Source organism: Lynx rufus, unplaced genomic scaffold, assembly GCF_022079265.1.
Source record: "Lynx rufus isolate CCGP_SWC_20201006 ecotype Redwood Valley unplaced genomic scaffold, mLynRuf1.p SCAF_4, whole genome shotgun sequence".
Classification (NCBI taxonomy): domain Eukaryota; kingdom Metazoa; phylum Chordata; class Mammalia; order Carnivora; family Felidae; genus Lynx; species Lynx rufus.
The window spans coordinates 30655813-30677913 of NW_025814856.1; the positions used below are offsets into that span (position 1 = coordinate 30655813).

The 22101-nt window shown below is 43.9% G+C and overlaps 1 protein-coding gene across 1 annotated transcript; it reads left to right on the plus strand.

Annotated features, from left to right (window-relative positions):
• The first annotated feature begins 4868 nt into the window (after positions 1-4868).
• On the plus strand, positions 4869-19745 carry SNTN (sentan, cilia apical structure protein). The gene is made up of 4 exons (XM_047095181.1): positions 4869-4978; positions 6965-6999; positions 14571-14710; positions 19587-19745. The coding sequence occupies exons 1-4, from the start codon at positions 4869-4871 to the stop codon at positions 19743-19745; spliced, it is 444 nt and encodes a 147-aa protein (XP_046951137.1).
• The last annotated feature ends 2356 nt before the right edge of the window (positions 19746-22101 follow it).

A 22101-nucleotide genomic window follows, 5' to 3' on the forward strand; every position in this document is an offset into this window, starting at 1 on the left:
TGGTACCAGAAGACAAGCAGTGTCTTCCCTGGTGGTGGTCTCAAACTGAGGTGATCGAAGCTTCCTCAACTTCGTTCTTCAAGTGAATTCATTTGGCCAAAGTTTTGATAAACTTCATGAAGTAAAAAGTTTTTATGCAGGTATACACCTATGTGACCACCTTCCGAATCAAGAGATCAAGCATTTTCATTATCCACAAAACTTCCCCCGTGCTGCCTCACAGTCACTGTCCCTTTGTAAGGGTAGCCACTATTTTGACTTCTATCGCCTGAAATTAGTTTTTCTTGTCTTGAACTCCATGTAAATGGAATCACACCGCATAGATGCTCTCTTGTGTGTCTGGCTTCTTTATTCAACATGTGGGTTTTGAAGTTTATACATGTTCTTGTGTATTTGAATTTTTTGTTGATGAGTAGTAGTTCAAAGAGGATAACCAAACAGCCAGTAAGCATGAAAAGGTTCCCAAAGTCATCACTCATCAAGGAAATGCAAATTACAACCACACGTGACACCAGAATGAATAAAACTTAAAAAAGACTGGCCATGCCTCGTATTGGTGAGGATATCACAAAACTGGCATTCACATATTACTGGTGGAAGTGGAAAATGCAGTGATCCTTTTTGGAAAAGTATCTAGCAGTTTCTAAGAAAATGAAATGTAATTTATTCTATGACCCAACAACTCTATTCCTAGATCTATACCCAAGAGATAGGAGTGCATGTGTACACAAAAATACTTACAGAAAAATTTTCATAGCAGCTTTTTTCATAATGACCCCAAAATGGAAACATCGCAAATATCCAGATACCTAACCTGTCCTATATTCAAATGAATCGTTTTTGAGGTCCTACTGTGGGCGAAACACACCCTTCTTCCTTGTCCTCTCTTCCCTTACTGGGCATGACACCCTCTTCTTAGGGATTCCATTTCCTCCTCGGGTCCCCCTGAAAGCAGGGAGGGGGGCATTGGACACTCTGTACCTCCCAGGACCATGTATATGCCCAACTTTCCTTGGTGTATGTCCCATCCTAGATTCTGGGCCACACGGTAGTCCACAAATGTCCAATATCATAAACATTTCCTGAGTAAGATGCTAGACTCGGAGAGGAAGATACAAAGATTAAGATGTAGTCCCTGCTAAGCAGATGCTGGTTGAAAGTGTGATTCCTGGAGTCCGAAAGACCTGTTCTTGACTCCCAAACCCTATTGTGTGCTCTTGGGCAAGCCCTGATCTCATCTGTGTGAGGCATCCACACAATGCAAACGATAATAATCGTGCCACCAAAAGAGCTTTCTAAGAACTCCATGTGGAGGGCATAGGACAATGAGCCGCACTTAAGAAGTTTTAATTCAATGCTATTGATGGTGATGATGACCAAAATCTAATGAGGAGAAAAGACACACCGTAACTAATTACAAACACAAAAGGTCAGAGGTGTTAGAGGTAAAATGTGCTTTGGAGAATTAGAAGAGGCTAATTTGTGCTAGAAAAATTCTAGTACGGTTTCTCATAGGATTTAGAGAGAGCTGAATGTCAGCTTAGGAAACAAGGACTACAGCTCTAATTTTAATGATCAAATAGTGCAGTGAGAGGCAACATGATATACTAAAAAAAAAGCGTTAGGCTTGAGCCCATACAGCCTTAGGCTTGAATCTAGGCTCACTCATTTATTAGCGGTAGGATTTTGAACAAGTCCTTTAACACCTCCAAGCTTGTGTTTCATCATTTGTAAATGATGACAACTCCTATTTCTAGTGGTTGTTGAGCAGAAAAAGAAATCTTTATCGAATGCCTGGCACAACACCCGTTACTCAAAGCATACACGTTAACAAACACATGAACTCAGTGAGGGACTCAGGGTCCTCCCACCCAGTTCCTCTTGGGGGAACGTTGGTGGTTCTTTCCAAAAAGAAAACATCACGACCAACCTGGTGGCATTTGCCTATAGCCGTGATGTCATAAGAGACGTAGAAAATCTAGCAGTCCTTTCAGGCAGGAAAATGCACACCTATGTAAAAATTTTACATAATTCAAGAGACTGTAAGGCTCCCCAAAATGTGATTCACGGAGTTGCCGAGACTCCAGAGGCCCCAAATAACCTAGCACCAGAAAAAAAGGGTAAGCCAAACTGTCAAAGACCAGTCTCTTAGAACCTCACTCCCATTATCTGCTCTTTAAGATTGGCAGGATAAAAAGCAGGGCAGCGGACCAAGGTGGGAGAGCAAAGCCGGGAGCAAAACCCTCTTGTGTGACTACACTTCTCGCTCCCTTGAATAGTTTCACCAAACGCCAGCACCGTTACCACTGTGCCGACCGTCCACTGCCTGCGCCCCCTGAGCCCACGTGCAAGAGCCCCCGTGTCGTTCCCTTCGGGAAACGTCTTGTGCGCGGGTCAGTAGATGCACGTGGCATCATTTGTGAAACCCCTGCTGACCTGCCACACCTTTCCTTTCCCCCAAACTGGTACCTACCTCGGTACGTTCCTGTGACACCCTCCTATTGCCAAAGGGCCAGGTGGATTGAGGGACTTTTTGAAATGTTTTTTTTTTTTTTCCGGACGGTTTGGCCCTGTGTGTAACTAGTATGTTTCATGATGTTACGAGATTATGGTTTCAGAAAAATAATACATTCTCACCTGAACTGTCAGCAGATGCTGCTATGTCTTTCTGAGACCTGCCTTGTTGCTCCTCTTTCCTGTCCCCTCCCCTCCCCTCCTCTTCTTTTTCTTGTTCATCTGCATCATCACGCTGCTTCTAGCCCATTTGTTTGTCCCTCTCTCCTATTCCATCTGGGCCCTCCTCTATGCCCCTGGAGACTAATTCCTGCAGACTCAGCCTCCCAGGCTCCCCGGCTTCCCGGGCTGGAGATCAGAGTGTAGGCTACTTCTTCCGCACCCCTCCCTATTTTGCCTGATTTCTAGCCGTGGCTGCTTTCCTTCAACCACAGCGCTGTGAAGTGGCCCTTGCTCTAGGAATCCCGCTGTCACTGGGCTCCACCATGCAATTCCTCTCCTTGCCCCTTCAGGACTAAGGATGCCGACGGTCTCTTATTTTTGCCAGGCTCTCGGTGCGTCACCACCCATGCTTAGTTTCCTAACTCCACCCACTGGGTAATTCTTCCGTGGGCGTCTCTTGGACCATCTGAGTTAGATTCCGTGTCCTGCCAGAACTCTGATGACACAGACCTCTCTAACGTCATCTCCGTGACCACGACTGGTAGGTTGCTCCTCACGTATCAGACACCGTGTTGACTGCTTCGCCAACAGTCACTCATTCTGCCTTCACGACAACCCCGTGAGGAAAGTATTCTTGTACAGCTGGCAAAGTGGACTTGGCAGTTTGAAAGATCTTGTTCATTCCAGACACCACTAGTAAGTGACAGAGTCAGAATTCCAACTCAGACCTTTTTACCATGGAGCCTCTCTTCGACCACTACCAACAGTCCCCCCATCCAGCCCATGTCAGAATCATCGGGAATATGTGTTATAGGTCCAGGTTCTGGGAAACCTACCCAGAGCCCTCTGTGAGGAAACCAGCTGTCAGTTTGAACTTGGGCAGTGAGGCTGGCTTGAAGTATCCTCTAATCCAACGGAGATCGTTGCACAGGCTAACTGACAACGTGCGGAGAGAGCTGGCATTAAAACTCTGACCGGCGTGGGCAACAGTAATGGCCGAGGCCAAATTCTCCGCCACCCTCCCACCTCCAGTTTAAACGAAAAACGCTAAGGGAATTAGAGTTAAGAGGTAGACGGAAGAGGGAAGAGAAAGCCCGTGAAGGGAAGCAAGCGATGAGAGAGTGACAGTGGCCTTATGGACACAGTGACCCGTGATGCAGTAGTAAGATAGCAATGTCCTTGAGCCAACTTACAGCCTGGACAATGACTGTTCTTAGCTTCTGTTGAGATCTGTCTGCTCTCCCCCATCAACTCGCCCGTGATCGAAATAATCATTGGTCACTTCTTCCTCGAACCAGACCTATTTGGCCGAGCTGACACAACCCCTGTGTTTTTTGTTCTTTGGGTTTTTTGTTTGTTTGTTTGTTTGTTTGTTTTTTACAGAAAGAGCTCTAAGCTAACACAAGAGGAGTAGCCTTCCCACCGGCCTTCGTACATTTATACTGCCCACCTCTCTACCCTATTCTTCACATACAAGCTACGGTGATTTTTTTTCAAAAAGGAAATCTAACTTTATTACCCTCCTTGCTTAAAAACCACAAACGCTTTCCTGTCCTTGTGGCCTAGAGTGAAAATCTCCTACCGTGGCCTCCCAGCTCCTGCATGGTCTTAACCACCATGCCTTCTCTTCTTCCTCAGGCAGGGCCTCACTCCCCACCAGCCTCTCCGGTCCAGCCGCACTGGCCTTTCCTTTAGTCCCTCCTGATCACCACACTCCCCACTGCCCCTGAAATTAGTACAGGCTATTCCTTCTGCCCACAATGCGGATCCTTTGACTTTTCATCTACTTAACTCCTACTCCTCATCCAGCATCACTTCCCCTGGGACACCTCCCTGGTTTCCCTGGCTGATACCAATCTCCTAGCATCCTCTTGCATGGTAGTGTTCCCAGGTGTGACTTTTTTGCATGATCACTTGATTAATATGTCTTTCCCACTAAGCTGTCTGAGATCAGGCTCCATGTCTGGTTTTGTTCACTGTTGTGTCCCCAGCACCTTGTAGAGTGCCTGGCCTATCGTAGGCACTCAAACGTTTGTTGGATGCATGAATGGTTTAATGTTTACATACAATAACACCAGCAAAAAGCTCTTCTAAAAGTGCCTTATATAGTTGTCATGGAGTGAATGACAATAGTAACAGTGGGCAAGTGACTGTTGCTTAGGAAGGACCAACACACAACAGGCAAGCAGAGTATGTGTGGCTGTATGCACAGTACCCAGGACCAAGCCCTCCACTTGGAAGGGGACCCCAGTCTTCCTGGAGCCCCAACATCCACTTTGGCGCCTAGGAAAATGCCCAAAAGGTCAGTGACGCGTGGCTCTCCTTTAATGAGTTTTATTTAAGCCTGCAGGTGCATTTCCCAAGAGATCCTGTCAACCTGATGGCCAAGAAATTGCGAATTTGGTGCTTATTACCCACCCCAATCCAGCTTTAAATTGAATTGGGGAAACAAAGGGAACAAATGTGCAGCCTTGATTGCAAACTGAAAAGATGATACAATCAACACAAATATCTTTGATTGCCTCTTGAGAAACATTTGTGAATCAAAACTAGCAATGATTTTAACTGTGGAACAAATACTTGCAGATTATCCGTGACAGAGGGAAATTGATTCATATCATTCAAATGTGTCAAACTATGGCTAATAAATGAAAAATATTCTTTCTCATGTAATTTTATTTAGATGTCCTGTAGTTCATAACACTCTCTTAAACACTTCACAAGTGCTAGGCAGTATTCTGCTAGGTGGAGGTGGGAGGTGGGGAGGGGAAGATTTTTGAGATAAACTGCACAGCTCTTGCCCTCAAAGTTCTCACAGAATGATGGAGGAGATCATGACAATAGAAAATAACACAAGTCATGTTGCAAGTATACTATATGTAAGCAAAGTAAAAAAGATAGCACATTATATGAAGGGGATGATAAGGGTGCAAAATTTCTAGAAAACTAAGAGGAACTCACCAAGAAGACCATAAAAGGTGTAAAATATCAGAGTCCAGCTTCCTAATTTTACAAACGAGAAAAGTGAGGCCCCCGAGGTGATGAGATCTTGACTAGTTAATGCCAAAACCAGATCTTCAACCCAAAAATTTTCTTTAAGGGGTTGTCTAAGATACGACCAAGTACTATTGTTCTTACTGGTTTTCTCAAAAGCCATCGGGGTTGAAATATGGAGCAAATTTTGATTTGCAACTTGTAAGGGAGTGAGATTCATCTTCCTGCCTCCTATCTGGCCCCTTATCCAATCTTTTTCTGATACATCAGGTGGAACAACTTCCCCAAATGCAAACGTGATCATGCCATTCCCTTCCTTCCCACTGCCCTTAGGAGAACGCCCAGAGTCCTTCGTAGGATTCAGCAGGCTCTGGCCCTGGCCCTTGACTGCAGCCTCCCCTTCCACCACCATCTGCATCCTTCTCCGGGTTCTAGCCACTCTGTGCTTCCTTTGGTTCTTTGATCATGGCCTGCCTTCTCCCATTTCAGGACCTTAACGCACATTGTTTCCTCTGCTTGGAACACTCTTCCTCCTTCTTCACCTACTGCTCAGATAAAATGCCATTGCTCTGACCTGTAGACTGGGTTAGTTCTTCCCTGCCCTCTGTAAATGCTCTGCCAGTCCTCTGTATTGAATTACGTGTTTGAAGTCTGCTTTCTGCACTAGACTTTAAGCCCCAAGAGTGCAGGAACATGTCTCCGTCATTCATGATGTATCCTCTCCCTCCAACAGAGGACCTAGACTCTTAGGTAGGCTCAGCTCCTGGGGCACATAAATAAACTCCAAATCCTTAGTGTTTTATGGAACAAGAAGTTATTTTCTTTTTCTTTCTCATGTGACAGTCCGGAGTGGGGATTCCAGGTCTGTGGCAGACTGACTCCATGTAGCCATGTAGGGACCCAGGATAAGGATGCTTGTGGTTTCAACATGTGGGTTCCAAGGTGTCCTTGATAATTTCTGTGTTAGTCAGCTGGAAATAAGAGAGAACAGAGAAGAGCTCACATGAAAGGTGATCACTCTTTTCTACTCCTTTCCCATTGGAGGGAATTTAGTCATGTGGTTACATGAACACAAGAAAGACCAGGATGTGTGGGTGAGGCACGTTCAAGCACTTCTTTCCTACGTGGCCAGGAGGAAATGGAGTTTGCAAGACAGACGGCTGCTGCACTAGAAGGTTCAGTGAAAGCTTACTGAAAATAAGTTGATTTTTAAATCATTGTATTGCTTTACTTTCAACACAGAGATGAATACCCAGTCTCCAAAATCCTTATGTTTCTTTCATTTTGTTGGCAGCATTTCAGTATCCAAGCAACTGGCTTCAGTGAAAGGTAAGACATGGAGTGACTGGGATGTGTGTATTTCCCCTCTACCATGATAGTGCACCGGGAGTTAAAAAGAACAGGACGGCAGAGGATGCCAGAAATGTAAGAGACCTTGTGGACAAGTCATCAAATACCCATGTTCTTTTTATAGAACTCTTTTGAGAACTGAAGTCCAGTGATAGGAATTAGTTTGCCCCAAGTTAGTCCATTAAAGGCCAAGCTGAAAGCATGGATCCCATGACTCCTAATTGAGCGTTCTTCCCACACGCGCAGTTGCCTGTCTATGGGTAGCAAACTCCGGAGCAAGACCATCAACATCTAACTTGTGAATGGTCACTGGAACTCAGATGCAAACAACCCCCAACTGCCCCTTATTGGTCGAGTGAAAACAGTGTTGCCAACTCTCAAAATAGAAATACTTACACTCAGAATTCAACTTTATAGGTAAAATATCTTTAGAACTAACATATTGTTCTTTCCGTGGTAATATTAAGAAAAACCCCCACTCATATACTTGGATCATTATCTTATTCCAAAATCTGTGGCTTTAAAATGTTCACAGAATAACAAGCATAAACTTGGATATGACTATATTGAAACTGTTTTTCTTCGTAAACAGCTGGCCAACGTCTCCAAAGGAGACTTGGTATTTTTACTTAAATAAATCTCCATCTTGATGGAACAATTGTTTTTATACTATGACAACAGAATACCTATTCTGTTTTACAATATACACAGTTTCGGACACTCGTGATAATTGTCCCGCATTTCTAATACATCTTATCCCTTCTAGGAAGTTGAGGGGAGTAGTAACTCTCCATCACCCTCACTGCCCCTGAACACACACACACGTGTGCACCATTCTTAGCACCAGATTCCTAGCATTGGACCATTGGGCCACATTTATTCCCATGTCCTAAAAAAACACAGGATAAACACGGCTCAACTTCCCAGAATGTGTTGTATTCAATGCAAGTAGTTCTAAACGTTATCCATTGAAATAAGGCAGGGATAGAGGATGAAGTAGAGGTCAGTGAGAACCCACATTTTCTCTGCTGGCTACTTGGGCGTATGCCCTTGACCTCTTGAGGGTGGGAGTGGGGGACGAGTACATCTCTGCCTCTAGCATCCAAAGCAGTTTTGTGCAGAAAAGTTTGAGAAGCACTAGAGTATTGGGGAAACTACTGACCTAGAGAGAAAAAAAGAGACCCAGTTTTTATTCTTGCCGCACACTACCTGCGTGAACTTGGACAGACCACTTCTCTCCCATGGGCCTCCATTGCTCCATTTGCAAAAATAACTGCTACTAGGAAAAGTTCTAAAATGAGGGGATTCTGACACCTTGCTGTACTGAGAGTTGTGTTCCTGTGACACTAATGTGTCAGGTACTTGCTAGATCCAGTGTTTAGATCTGTGTCCCACGTTCCACGGCAGGTGAGGAGAAAGAGGCAGAGGATTGCCCTGAAATTCCAGTCAGCTCAGTCCAACACACATACACTAAGGCCCACAACACTCCACGGCCTGGGAATGAGCGTACAGATAAATAAAATGTAGTAACTGCCCTTGGGAGTGTGCAATCTAGAACTGTTCCGTCCAATAGAGCAGCCACTAGGCACATGAAGGTACTGAGCACTGAAATGCGTGTAATAGATAAGTCAGATTTAAGAGACTTAATATGAAAAAAAAAATGGAGCCTGTTTCACTAATTGGTTTAGATTGATTACATATTGAAATGATATTTAAAAAAAATTGTTTTAATGTTTCTTTTTGAGAGAGAGACAGAGACAGAGCGTGAGCAGGGGAGGGGGCAGAGAGAGAGAGGGAGACACAGAATTGGAAGCGGGCTCCAGGCTCTGTGTTGTCAGCACAGAGCCTGACATGGGGCTCAAACTCACCACATCATGCCCTGAGCCAAAGTCAGACACTTAACCGACTGGGCCACCCAGGCGCCCCAAGTGATAATATTTTTAATACACTGGGTGAAATAAAATGTGTTATGAAAATAATTTTGTATGTTTCCTTTTACTCTTTTAATGTGGCTACCAGAAATGTTTAGATTATCATTACGGCTCACATTACATTTCTCTTGGACAGCACTGACCTAGAAGGAAATTTAGATAGCTGAAGAGTGTTCTAGTGTGAGGGTTATGATAAATGTATGTCTGGGGAAATCGAGAAGCCCAGAAGAGGGACCTGTTGCCCAATCTGGGGGTGTCAGAAAGAGTCGTACAGAATACACTGCCTGAAAAACAATATCTAAAGGCAGTGTGCATCATGGGGAGGGACCAGACTGTGTGACCTCGAGCGAGCTACCTAACCTTGCTGTCCCTCAGTTTTCTCCTCTATAGAGTGGGGATGATACGGGAACCTACCTACGAAGGCTGATGTAAGAATTAAGTGAGTTGAACCCTGTATATCCTACAGAGGAGGGGCTGACACGTAGAATACCAGCTCCGTGATCATTCGTTTACAACTGTCCTCCAGAACGCAAGCACCAGGAAATTAGAATGTCTCCACTGCTGTTGTTCACGGTTCTATCCCCAGAAGTAAGACAGAGCCTGGCAATAAATATTTGCCAAAAAGTACTTGTTGGGAGAACAGAGTGAGTAAGGGGACTACACACAGTTTAGTATTATCAAAGCGTAAGAAGTGAGATCGGAAATAACAGGAGAGGTTGACATGAAGTACCTGGTTTAACACCCTCTCCGATACACCCCTTCCAGAGGCAAGAAAGCTGATAAAAGACGCCAAAAGAGAAACATCAAGCCCTTGCATTTTTATTAGGACTTAGCCCTTTACAATATGCTTTCACATATTTGCTCGCAACTCTGTGAGGCAGACAGGAATTAAAAGGCAACACGCTGGGTTTAGTAAGGGAAGAACCCAGCCATAAAAACAGAAAAACAAAACATCTCGCAAAGTATCATCGGTGTTGGTAAGATAACCAGAGTGCCTTGTTAACTTTCATGTGTGATGTTTTCTAGTTCAGTTTTTACCATGAACATATGCTATTTTATAGTCAGGACAAAAACTGCCTGCCGGGTTCAAAAGAATGGAGGAGAAGGAAAGAGGAGTTGGCTAGTCCAGATGGAGTCCCCATCTAGAAGGCAGCCAGACGTCGAGTTCCTCGAAGGGTTGGAAAATGTCTGGTTCTACAGCCTCCACGGAGGTGGCCTTATAAAGAGATATTCCAAAGTGGCAGATCTTTCTCTGGTCTTTGAAATCAGACTTTCAAATGTTTCCTCTGCCACTTCTGAGCGATGTGACCTTAAAACTCTTAATCTCTCCATGTGTCAGTTTCCAATATGTAAAATTGAGACACAAATCACACTTACCTCTGTGGGTTTTACTAAGCATTAAATAAGATTATGTGTGAAAGGCACCTGGCACGCAATAAACAAGGAAGGTGTCTGTCATTATTTGCAAGCCCACTCCAGACTGGAAATACACCCCTTCCTCACCAGAAAGAGCCTGGAGAATAGAGCAGCTCATACTAAAGCCTTCCCTAATTTATTCTTGGTTATTAATTAAAAAAATTTTTTTTTCAACGTTTATTTATTTTTGGGACAGAGAGAGACAGAGCATGAACGGGGGAGGGGCAGAGAGAGAGGGAGACACAGAATCGGAAACAGGCTCCAGGCTCTGAGCCATCAGCCCAGAGCCCGACGTGGGGCTCGAACTCACGGACCGCGAGATCGTGACCTGGCTGAAGTCGGATGCTTAACCGACTGCGCCACCCATGCGCCCCTCTTGGTTATTAATTAATGAAGCAACTGGTCAAAATTACAGAAGGAATGTTTACCTCTTAAGGAATTAAGGTATTTCCTCTAAGCAATTTGCTTCTTAAAGACAGAATAAATGGAGTCTGTTTTTTGGCCACTTAAGTTCAAGGTTACCGCCATATAGCATCCCACCTCCTCAAGCACACACCCCAGGAAAGACAGACCCAAGCTAGAGGAATATGCTCATCTCCATGGATTTCGACGAGCCGCAGAGTGTTGGGTAATCGAGAAACGTCTCAATTCTGACTGTGGGTGTCAGGGATGTGACAGAGGTGAAGGGAAGAGGTGGCTAAGGATGGGGGAGAGGGGGAGAAAAAGCTAACAATAAAATCCAAAGAAGCAGAGAATGTGGTGAGGTTGGCATTCTAGGCTAGATGGAGGCCCAGCCACTGGGTGAGCAGACAGAAGTGGGAAATGTCAAGCAGAACCATAGGCAGGTAAGACTGAGCATCGGGAACGAGGGAAGAAATCAGGGACTAAGAAGCTAAGGACATAGATTTGGCAGACATTCATTCCATGAATATGTGTGAAGCATGTACCATGTGCCAGGCATTTTTCTAAAGATTCCAGGTGCCATAGAGCAGAAGACAGGCAGAGGAAAAAAAAAAAAAATCTCTGCAGGAGGCTTATGTTTTTGACCAGGATTCAAATTCAAGCTCTGCCACTTACTAGCGGTGGGTCCCCAGCGAGGTCACATCCTTGCTTCATCTGTAAAGTGCTATGACGATGGAGATACATACTGTGTTCCTGAACTGGAAGAGTCGACACAGTAAATACAGAAATTCTCGTCAAATTTCTGCTAAAGCTTGAGCGCCCGGGTGGCTCAGTCGGTTAAGCGTCAGACTCTTGGTTTCATCTCCGGTCACGATCTCACGGTTCATGAGGTCAAGCCCCACATTCAGCTCTGTGCTGACAGCATGGAGCCTGTTTGAGATCCTCTCTCTCCTCTCTCTCTGTCCCTCCCTGAGCACTCTCCCTCCCTCTCAGAATAAATAAATAAACTTTAAAAAAATTCTCTTAAGGCTTACTGCAAGTCATATATAATATACATGGAAAGCCCTAAAATAGCCAAAATAATTTTGAAAAAGAAGAAAGTGGGGGACTCACTCTCCTCCATATTAAGGCTTACTATATGGCTACTGGAATCAAAGAAATGTGATGTTGACAGAGGGACAGATGTACAGATCAATGAAACAGAACAGGAAATCCAGACACTGACCCATACAAATATGCCCAACTGACATTTGACAAAGATGCGAAACAATTCAGTGAAGGAAGTATAGCATTTTCAACACCTGATGCGGAAGCAACTGGTCCTCCGCAGGTTAAAAACCTGAACCTCCACCTAAGACTTACACCTTCTAGAAACATGAACTCAGAATGGGCCATGGATTTAAATGTAGACCATACAAACACAAAACTTTTTTTTTTTTTAATTTTTTCAACGTTTATTTTTATTTTTGGGACAGAGAGAGACAGAGCATGAATGGGGGAGGGGCAGAGAGAGAGGGAGACACAGAATCTGAAACAGGCTCCAGGCTCTGAGCTGTCAGCACAGAGCCCGACGCGGGGCTTGAACTCACGGACCGTGAGATCATGACCTGAGCCGAAGTCCGACGCTTAACCGACCAAGCCACCCAGGCGCCCCAAAACTTTTAACTTTACATGGGACAACTCTTTCAGAAGAGGAAGCATTGATAAATCAGACTTGATAAAAATTGGAAACAATTCGTCCACAAAAGATCTCAAAGGATTAAAAACCCAACAGTTTATGAACTGGGAGAAAATGTTTGCAAAGAAAAGTCTGATGCCTTTTTATGGGCTGTAAGCTCTCCGTGGTCTTGTTCTCCTTTCTTAACCAAACCTCCTTCTTCTAGGTTTCAGTCACAGCTGTCTCCTTTCAGCTCTCCCGATGTGCCACACTCCTTCTGATCCGAGCCCTCACTATTCTACTTGAGCTTGAGACATTTGGCACAACCCTAATCCTAGCCTGACTACCCCACCCCACCCCACCCCACCCCAACCCTTTTACATGGCAGGATCCCTCTCATCCATTAGGTCTTAGCTTAAATGTTCATCTACTCACAGAGACCTCCAAGACCAGCTATCTAAGTAGTTTTCCTCCCAGATGTAACTTTTTTTTAATGTTTTATTCATTTCTTGAGGGAGAGAGAGAGACAGAGCATGAGTGGGGGAGGGGCAGAGAGAGGGGGAGACACGAATCTGAAGCGGGCTCCAGGTCCTAAACTGTCAGCACAGAGGGGCTTGAACTCACAAAAGGTGACCCGAGCCATAGTCAGATGCTTAACCAAGTGAACCACCCAGGCACCCCCCCAGATGTATTTTTTAAATTTTTTTCTGTTTCTGTGCCTTTTTTGCCTCATACATCACAAGCGGTAAATCCATGTTATCTATGTATATAGAGAAATAATTATTGAATGTATATAAAAGCAAATACGTGCATAAGCACTTATCTTATTGATTATTCCTTAGTATCTCATTAGATTGTAAAGTATATTGTAAAAGCAGAGGCCACATCTGGGTACTGAGTGGGAAAATATTAGAAATATAGTGGGTGCTCAATACAAAAGTTGTGTTATTCTGTCGGATCATCATTCTTTGTATAAACAATTGTTGCATAGTACCTGGGTTAAAAATGGTAGGATTTTGTTTTTCTTTTCTTATTCATTCATTAAATGGCATGTCCTAGTACCTACTATATAGCAGGACTTTGTGTTGGTCACTGGGAATACAGTGATGAAGAAAGATATGATTCCCTGGCCTCACAGGGCTTGCAATGTAGTTGAGAAGAAAGGCCATTAAAAATGCAATAACTGGGGCCCTGGGTGGCTCAGTCGGTTCAGCGTCCTACTTCAGCTTGGGTCATGATCTCGTAGTTTGTGGGTTTGAGCCCCGCGTCGGGCTCTGTGCTAACAGCTCGGAGACTAGAGCCTGCTTCGGATTCTGTGTCTCCCTCTCTCTCTCTCTCTCTCTGCCTCTCCCCTACTTGTGCTCTGTGTGCGTGTGTGTCTCTCTCAAGAATAAATATTTAAAAAGGTTTTTTTTAATACGGTAACTATAACATGAGAGAAGTTCTATAATAGAGGATGTGTTAGAGCCTCAGAGGACAGAGAACATACAAATTTTTTTTGCTGTACCTTGTGTAGTTCTCAGTGTCCACTGGGTGCTACCCACTAGAGAGGAATGAGTTAGCATCACCCTTTCAAGGAGTTTAAACCAGAGAAACCAGCTGGGAAATCAGTATGTTTGAGGCCTTAGGTCAAAGAGGTCCCTTATCCATCATGATATCAAAGAGCTTGTTTTAAATGCTATTCTCCTTTATCACACTGGCCTGAAGTGATGCTTTGATTGACATCGAATATAAACTCCACAAGAGCAGGACTCTGTCTTACTCACTGTGGTACCCTCAGTGCCAGGGACTGAGCCTAGCACCAAGCAGGTGCCCTTTAAATATTTTGCAGATCAAAAAACCAACTGTGAGAGAGGTGAGGTGTTTTCCCAAGGTCACATGACAAGCAGGTGATAAATCTTATCCTGATTCTACTAATTCTTATTGCTCCCGAAGGAACTTTTGTTTCAATTATTTAAGGACCTGGTGTCAGATGTCCCTACATCCCACTCCCAGATAGGGGGCAAAGAGTCCAAGGGCAGGGCCACATTGACATACATCTTCCAACCCTGTTCATCCCAGTTCCCTCGGAAAATACAACCCTGTGTCTGGGGAAGAACCATTTCTAACCTAGACTACATCATTGTATGTTTCTTCCCTCACAGCTCTCAGGAAGGGCTCAGATCTGGAAAAGGCCATTGCTACCATTGCTCTGATTTTCAGAAACTCTTCTGACCCTGATGGTAAACTTGGAAAAGCTACTGCCAAAAATCTGCTGCAAACCCAATTTAGGAATTTCACGGAGGTGAGAAAATGAACAGGCATGAAGAACCAGGGGCCACGCCATACTGGGTGGCCCAAAGAGCCAACAACTCCAGCGAAAGGGCCCTATTATGTTGTTTCATTCAACAAATGTTTAATGAACACCTACCATTTGCCAGGAAGTGAACTGAGCACTGAAGTTAAAGCAGTGAACAAGCTAAAAATCCAGCAGAGTAGAGGGGTGCCTGGGTGGTTCAGTTGGTTAAGCGTGGGACTCTTGATTTTAGTTCAGGTCATGATCTCATGGTTTTGTGAGTTCAAGTCCCGTAGCAGGTTCTGTGCGGGTAGCGCAGACCCTGCTTGGGATTCTCTGTCTCTCCCTCTCTCTCTGCCCATCCCCCACTCATGCTGTTTCTCTCTCTCTCTCAAAATAAATAAGCTTCAAAAAAAACCTAGCAGAGTAGAGAGATATGCTGAAAAGGTCATTAGAAATATGCAAATAACCATGAGACAGTATGGCATGCATTGAAAGAGTAAAACAGAGGGACCACCTTGGGGCAGTCAGTCAAAGAAGCTCTCCTGGAAAATAAAGGTATAGCTGAGATCTGAAGAGTGAGCAAGAGTTAGTTTTGCAAGGGAGGAGGGTGGGCACTGAGAACGTAGCACTCCAAGCAGAGGCAATGGCATATGCAAATCCTGTAAGGCAGGTCAAAGATCTGGGAGAGCCGAGAAGGGAAAGGAAAGTAGGAAGCACTAGGCGATGAGGCTGAGAAGGTGGAGAGAGGCAAAATTACAAAGGCATAGCCTGAGAGCAGGAGGAAGCCAGGAATGTTTCTAAATCAAGGGTGAAGAAATTACATCACCTGCAGATGGGATTGGGGTAGGGGTCGGGGTGGGGGTGGGACAAAGAAAGAGTGTCTGTGAGGAAGCACTCCAAACAGAGGCCAATGATGTCGGGACTAGGGTGCTGAACAGGAGGGACATCTGGAAGGTGGAATGAACAGGATCCGATAACTGACTGGCTATAGGGTTGAAGGACAGGAGGAGCAAATTATGACACCCCAGTTTCCGACTGTGGGAAGAAATGGGTGGTGGCCTCATTTCCAGAGAAGTCAAAGATTGGGGAATAAGCATATTTGAGGTGAGGTGGGGTGGGAGGAGAAATGATGAGTTCCATCAGAATTTGTCAATTTTAAGATGTCCATGAAACATTCTGGAGGAGAAACAGAGCAACAGGACATATGACTTGGGAGGTCAGAATAGAGATTTGTGTTCGCAGTTCAGAAGTCAGGGTTAGCAGTAGATGAACAGTCACTGACCTGAAGGGAGTGACCTAAATTACCTAGAGGCGTATTTTCCAACCTTCAGTCATTTGAATACCTCCTTCAATATCTTTCCCATATCTGCCTAGAGTCTGTATTACAATTCACTTAGAACTTTTCTTCTTTAAGTTAACTTTCTTTTTAAATAAATTTATTTTATAAGAATACTTTATCACTGAGGCACCGGGGGGGGGGCCCAGTCAGTTAAGCACCCGACTCTTCATTTGGACTCAGGTGATGATCTCACGGTTCGTGATTTTGAGCCCCGCATCGGGCTCTGCAGTCAGGGCACTGCCTGCTTGGGATTCTCTCTCTCTCTCTCTCCCTCTCTTTCTCCCCCACCTGCTGTCTGTCTGTCTGTGTGTCTCTCTCTCAGTAAATAAACTTAGAGAGAATTATCTCTCTTTAATAACATCACTATTCTAAGTGTTAATTCAATGGGTAAGAGTGGAAGGTAGTAAAAGAATAGATGACTACTAACTTGTATTTAATAGTTCATCCTGCCTCGCCTAAAACTGCGTTACACTCTACAAACATACTTAGGGAAATGCTGGCTGAGGGGACATGCATAAGAAGAAAAGAGGGGCTCGTACAGAGTCTAGACCACCAATATTTATTAGTAGGTAGAGCAAGAAAAAGACTGAAAGCAGTCTCTAAAGTTCTATGGGTGTTCGGAGATACTACGAAAATAAGTACTATAATTCCATGAAAATATAAATGTATTGGCTCTAGCATATGACAGTTATATCTGGTGTCATCCACTGGGGGAAGGTGGGCCAAGGGGACAAATTCCTGTGAATCTTGGATTATTTCAAAAGACTGTGTGAGAAATCGACTTTTTTTTTTATTCCACAAATAAAGTGATTTTATAAAAACTCAATTTCATTAGAACAGAGAATAGAATGTGGTTCCCAGGGGGAGGGGGATGAGGAAGTGAACTGATAGAGGTCAAAGGGCACATATTTTCTTTCTTTCTTTTTTTTTTTTAATTTTATTTATTTTGAGAGAGAGACAGCGAGTGGGGTAGGGTCAGGGAGAGGGAGAGAGAATCCCAAGCAGCAGCCGTGCTGTCAGTGCAGAGCCCGTTGTGGGGCTCAAACTCGCGAGCCATGAGATTATGACCCGAGCCAAGCTCAAGGGTCATTTAACTGACTGAGCTATCCAGGCTCCCAAAGAGTACACATTTTCAATTTCAGGAAGAATAAGTATTATTTGTATGACTGTTTGATTTTTTTTTTTTTTTAAGAAAAATCTTTGTAGCCAGAAGTATCAGACAAGAATTTGCCAAGCGGTAAAAAGTTCTGGGGAGCCTTTAAGGAAAGCGTGGGTGAACAAATCCTATAACACTTGCCTACATCAGAGGCCAAACGAGATGACACATTCTAGAGAGAAAAAGGCCTCATACTTGGTGGCTGGGCAGATCTTCAGGGAGCTTTTCACACGTATGAAAATGAGGACCTAGTGGATGGTCATCCTGATGTACAATCGCACCACCTACCCCTCCCCACCCCATGTAAGGGGACAGTTCCCAGGCCCCCGTGGATGCCTGAGACCACAGACAGTACGGAAGCCTCTCTAGACCGCTTTTCCTTATGCACACACGCCTATGATAAAGTTTCCTTCATAAATTAGATGCAGTAACAGACTCCTAACAACAATAATAATAAAATAGAACAATGACAATACACTCTAGTAGAAGTTACACGAACGTGGTCTCTCTCTCAAAATACCTTATCGTACTGTACTCACCCTTCCGGTGGGCATGTGAGATGATAAAATGCCACGTGACTGAGAGGAAGGGAGGTAAATGACCTAAGCACTGTCACGTCAACTTAGGCTTCCATTGACCTTCTGATGATCATCAGAAGGAGAATGGTTGCTTCCAAATCCCAGTTGACCCAGGCAACTCAAACTGTGGAAAGAGAAACCTCGGACGAGGGGGTTCCTGCTGTAATTCACCATCCCCTCTGAGAACAGCCAAGGGTAAAAGAAAGTTAAAGCCAAATCATGTCCCTCAGTGTAGATTAAACTTGAGAGAGGCAGTCAATTTCTGGATCTCCAGCAGCAGACCTATCCAGGCCTCATGTGAAGTCCTGCTCTCTGCTCAAGATGACAGAAAGCAGAAGCCATATTTCAGGGGACTCTAGGACATTCTCAGTATTAATAGTGGTAACTTAACTTTAAGGAGCAAACATGGAGAGTAATGTCAGGACGCTGCCTTGGACCTAGCACCCAGCTCTGTGAGACTCCTCAGGGCAGGTAGGGGCACACAGGTCAACGGCAAAAGACCGCAGCCCCTTAATGACTAACTGGGCTTTCTCCTACATCCCTACGTGGAGCTCTCTGGTTAACTGAGATGGCACTTTGGGCTGAGGCCTGGGTTCTGAGAGGAACATCTCCTTTCTCACAAGCCTAATGTAATTTGGGGGGATCTTAACACTCTATAGTCAGTCAGATAAAATAAAACTGAGCATTTATACGCACTGATAAGAAGATACAGAAACAAGATGGCTGATCAGGCCCCAAGAGAACTACCTGGGCCAGCTCCCAGGTACTTAAAATACATAGAGAAAAAAGAGAGAAGATCTACAGCTGCCTCTGACCTTTGAGCAGTGTGTCCTTCCACTAGTAAGTAGTCCTGTCTCTGCCGTGGGTCCCACCATGTCCACAGAGCACTCAGCTGTCATGGAGTGAGGCAGGGGAAACTCTTTTTGCCTTCACTGTTAGGTGTGACCTCTTGAGGACAACCAGCCTGGAGAGACAAGAATGGTCTAGTCGGTAAGAGGAATGTATCATCATTCCTAAAGTGCTTTAGTCGTTGCTGTGATGGCTTTTTACAGCTAGCACATGGCTGAGCATTTGGGGTTGAACTAAATGCAAACACAGCCCAGAATACCAGAGAATCAAATGACCTTAATGTTGTTAATGCCACTTGGGAGGATATTTCACAGGCTGTGGTTGGAAACTAAAAAGCCTCTTCGTGGATGTACTACTCACATGTTTCCCCTCAATCTATTTAGGAGGACTATGGACTTGGGTGTGATTTGTGATGAAACTGAATGCTGGACAATTTTCCAAAGTACAGATTTTTCTATGAGCATTTTTTAATTTCGTATTTCTGGACGGTCTTATTGTTCATTAGAACACGGAGTGAATACCTCTCATAACAGAGATTATATGTTGAAATTGTGAAAAATGTAACATATCTGTGCTTCTAGAGAGGCAGATGGTTAGTAGTTAAGAGTGTGGGCTCCAGAATCAGGCAGCCAAGACCATGAACTCTAGCTTCACACCAATAGCTGCCTAGGTTGGGGCAAGTGACTTAATTCTCACTGAGTCTTTTGATGCTCATCTGTTAAGTGGGGATAATAGTCGTATATTCATAAGGTCACTGTGGAAATTCGGTGAAATAACCCATGAAAAGATTTAACACAGTGCCCCACTGGTAGCCCTGGTAACAACTTGACATGATATTGTTACTACCATGTTATGCCATGTTACAAGAACATGTTAATAACATGTTTCTTAATTGCTTGTTATCTGTAAAACCAAGGTGACACAATGAATTCAGTTTTTACTTGTTCTTTATTCTCACAGGGACAAGAAACAAAACCAAAATACAAAGACCTCCTTTCTGAACTTGATGAGTACACTGAAAATAAGCTTGATTTTGAGGATTTCATGATTTTGCTCTTAAGCATCACTGTAACTTCAGAGTTGCTACAAAATATATGGAGTGTAAAAACCATGAAGTAAACAGCTTTAAAAATACAATCAGAGCACCTGGGTGGCTCAGTTGGTTAAGCGTTCCACTTCAGCTTGGGTCATGCTCTTGCAATTCATGAGTTCGAGCCCTGCGTTAGGCTCTGTGCTGATGGCTCAGAGCCTGGAGCCTGCTTTGGATTCTGTCTCCCTCGCTCTCTGCCCCTCCCCCACTCATGCTCTGTCTCTTTCTCTCTCTCTCTCTCTCAAAAATGAATAAACATTTAAAAAAATTTAAATATGCAAGTAAACGAAATAATGGCAGTAGACTGTTAAATGACTGAAGACTTTTCCATTTTATTTTTAGCTAATTGAGCAATTAATCCCATGAATCTGGGATTGCCTGGGATGGTTCTGATTGCTAATATTTAGACCCAATAACTCCAAAAGTGCCTGCATACTCTCCAGGAATGTTTGAATGATCTAGTCTCTGGGTGCTTTACAATAGGATACATTTGATACCACTGGGTACCAAATTGCTTTTGCTTAGTCAATAGTGACTTAGAGCATCTTCCTGATAGTCTTTGAGTTATCACTTAATGAATGAATGAATGTTTGTTCAGCCTTTTCTGGATGGTACTGAGGATACAGTAACGCCCTAGCTACATACTCTCTGCCCTCAGACATGCCTGCAGAAGTCTAGCAGAAGAGGTGGATATTTAACAATGGATGTCAATTGCATATACAGTATAATTATAACTATAAGGGCACCAGGATGCTAGAAGTGTTTATCACATTACCTGAGCTCAAAGGTCAGAGAAGCTTTACCGACATTCTGCAAAAGGCGAAACTACATGAGGGGAAAAAAAAAGATCAGTGGATGCCAAAACTGTGGGCGGGAAATGGAGTTGTCCACAAACGGGCACAAGGGAACTTTTGGGGGGGAATGGCAATGTTTTATATCTCGATTGTGGTGGTGGTTACATGACTGCCTACATTTGTCAAACTCTTAAAACTGTATGCTACAAAGGGTAATTTTGCTGTATGTGAATTATACCTAAATAAACATGACTTAAAATCCCAACACCCCAATATCCTTGTAATCTGTGTGTCAACTTTTTATCGTCAACCAGCAACTTTTTGAGAAAAGCTTCTAAAAGTGTGTTTCAAGGACCCACATCCCCTATGTCCACGCCTGTGTTTTTGAGTTTAAATTACACACACACACACACGCACGCACGCACACAGGTCAATGCCTGAGCCTTTGAGACAGACTTTCGCAAAAACTTCTACTCATTGTAAAATTATTGTAACTTTGAAAGTCCCTCCCCCTTATCTCCCCTTTTCTTCCTAGTCCAGCATGGTAAGCCTCACATACATAATGTGAAGAAACTCAGGAGGGAGACCTTCACCCCTGGTCTCACCCTATAGTGTTCCGAATCCACCAAGATCTGACTCCTTGCTTCTTTCCACTTTCCAAACCTCAGGCATTCTTTTTTTTTCTAACATAACGTATTGTCAAGTTGGCTAACATACAGTGTATAGTGTGCTCTTGGCTTTGGGAGTAGATTCCCATGGTTCATCACTTACCACACCCAGTGCTCATCCTAACAAGTGCCCTCCTCCATGCCCATCACCCATTTTCACCTCCCCAGCCCCGATCAAGTTTTTTTGTTCTCTGTATTTAAGTTTGTTCTCTGTATTTAAGAGTCTTTTATGGTTTGCCTCCCTCTCTGAAACTATGTTTTCCCCTTTCCTTTTCCCATAGTCTTCCCAAATTCTACACATGAGTGAAAACATATGATATCTGTCCTTCTCTGACTGACTTCTTTCACTTAGCATAATACCCTGTAGTTCCACCCAAGTTGTTGCAAATGGCAAGATTTCATTCTTTTTCATTGCCGAGTAGTATTCCATTGTGTATATATCCCACATCTTCTTAATCCATTCATCAGTCAATGGACATGTTGGTAGTACTGCTATAAACATTGGGGTACATGTGCCCCTATGAATCAGCATTCCTGTATCCTTTGGATAAATTCCTAGTAGTGCTATTGCTGAATTGTAGGGTAATTCTATTTTTAATCTTCTGAGGAATCTCCATACTGTTTTCCAGAGCGGCTGCACCAGTTTATATTCCCACCAACGGTGCAAGAGGGTTCCCGTTTCTCCACATCCTCGCCAACATCTGTTGTTTCCTGAATTGTTAAATTTAGCCACTCTAACTGGTGTGAGGTGGTATCTCAATGTGGTTTTGATTTGTATTTCCCCAAACCTTAGATATTCTACATTGAAGAGTTTACATACCACGTAAGAAAAACCTCCAGACTTTACCCTCTATCATCCTTTTAACAGGGGATACAAATGTTCAATAGGGCTCATACTAAGTGCCAGGCACCATTTTAGGGGC

Coding starts and splice junctions, on each gene's coding strand:
- SNTN (XM_047095181.1), top strand. CDS start 4,869: ATGTGTGGCTGTATGCACAGTACCCAGGACCAAGCCCTCCACTTGGAA. Junction 4,979..6,964: donor CCTAGGAAAATGCCCAAAAG/GTCAGTGACGCG, acceptor TTTTGTTGGCAG/CATTTCAGTATCCAAGCAAC. Junction 7,000..14,570: donor GCAACTGGCTTCAGTGAAAG/GTAAGACATGGA, acceptor CTTCCCTCACAG/CTCTCAGGAAGGGCTCAGAT.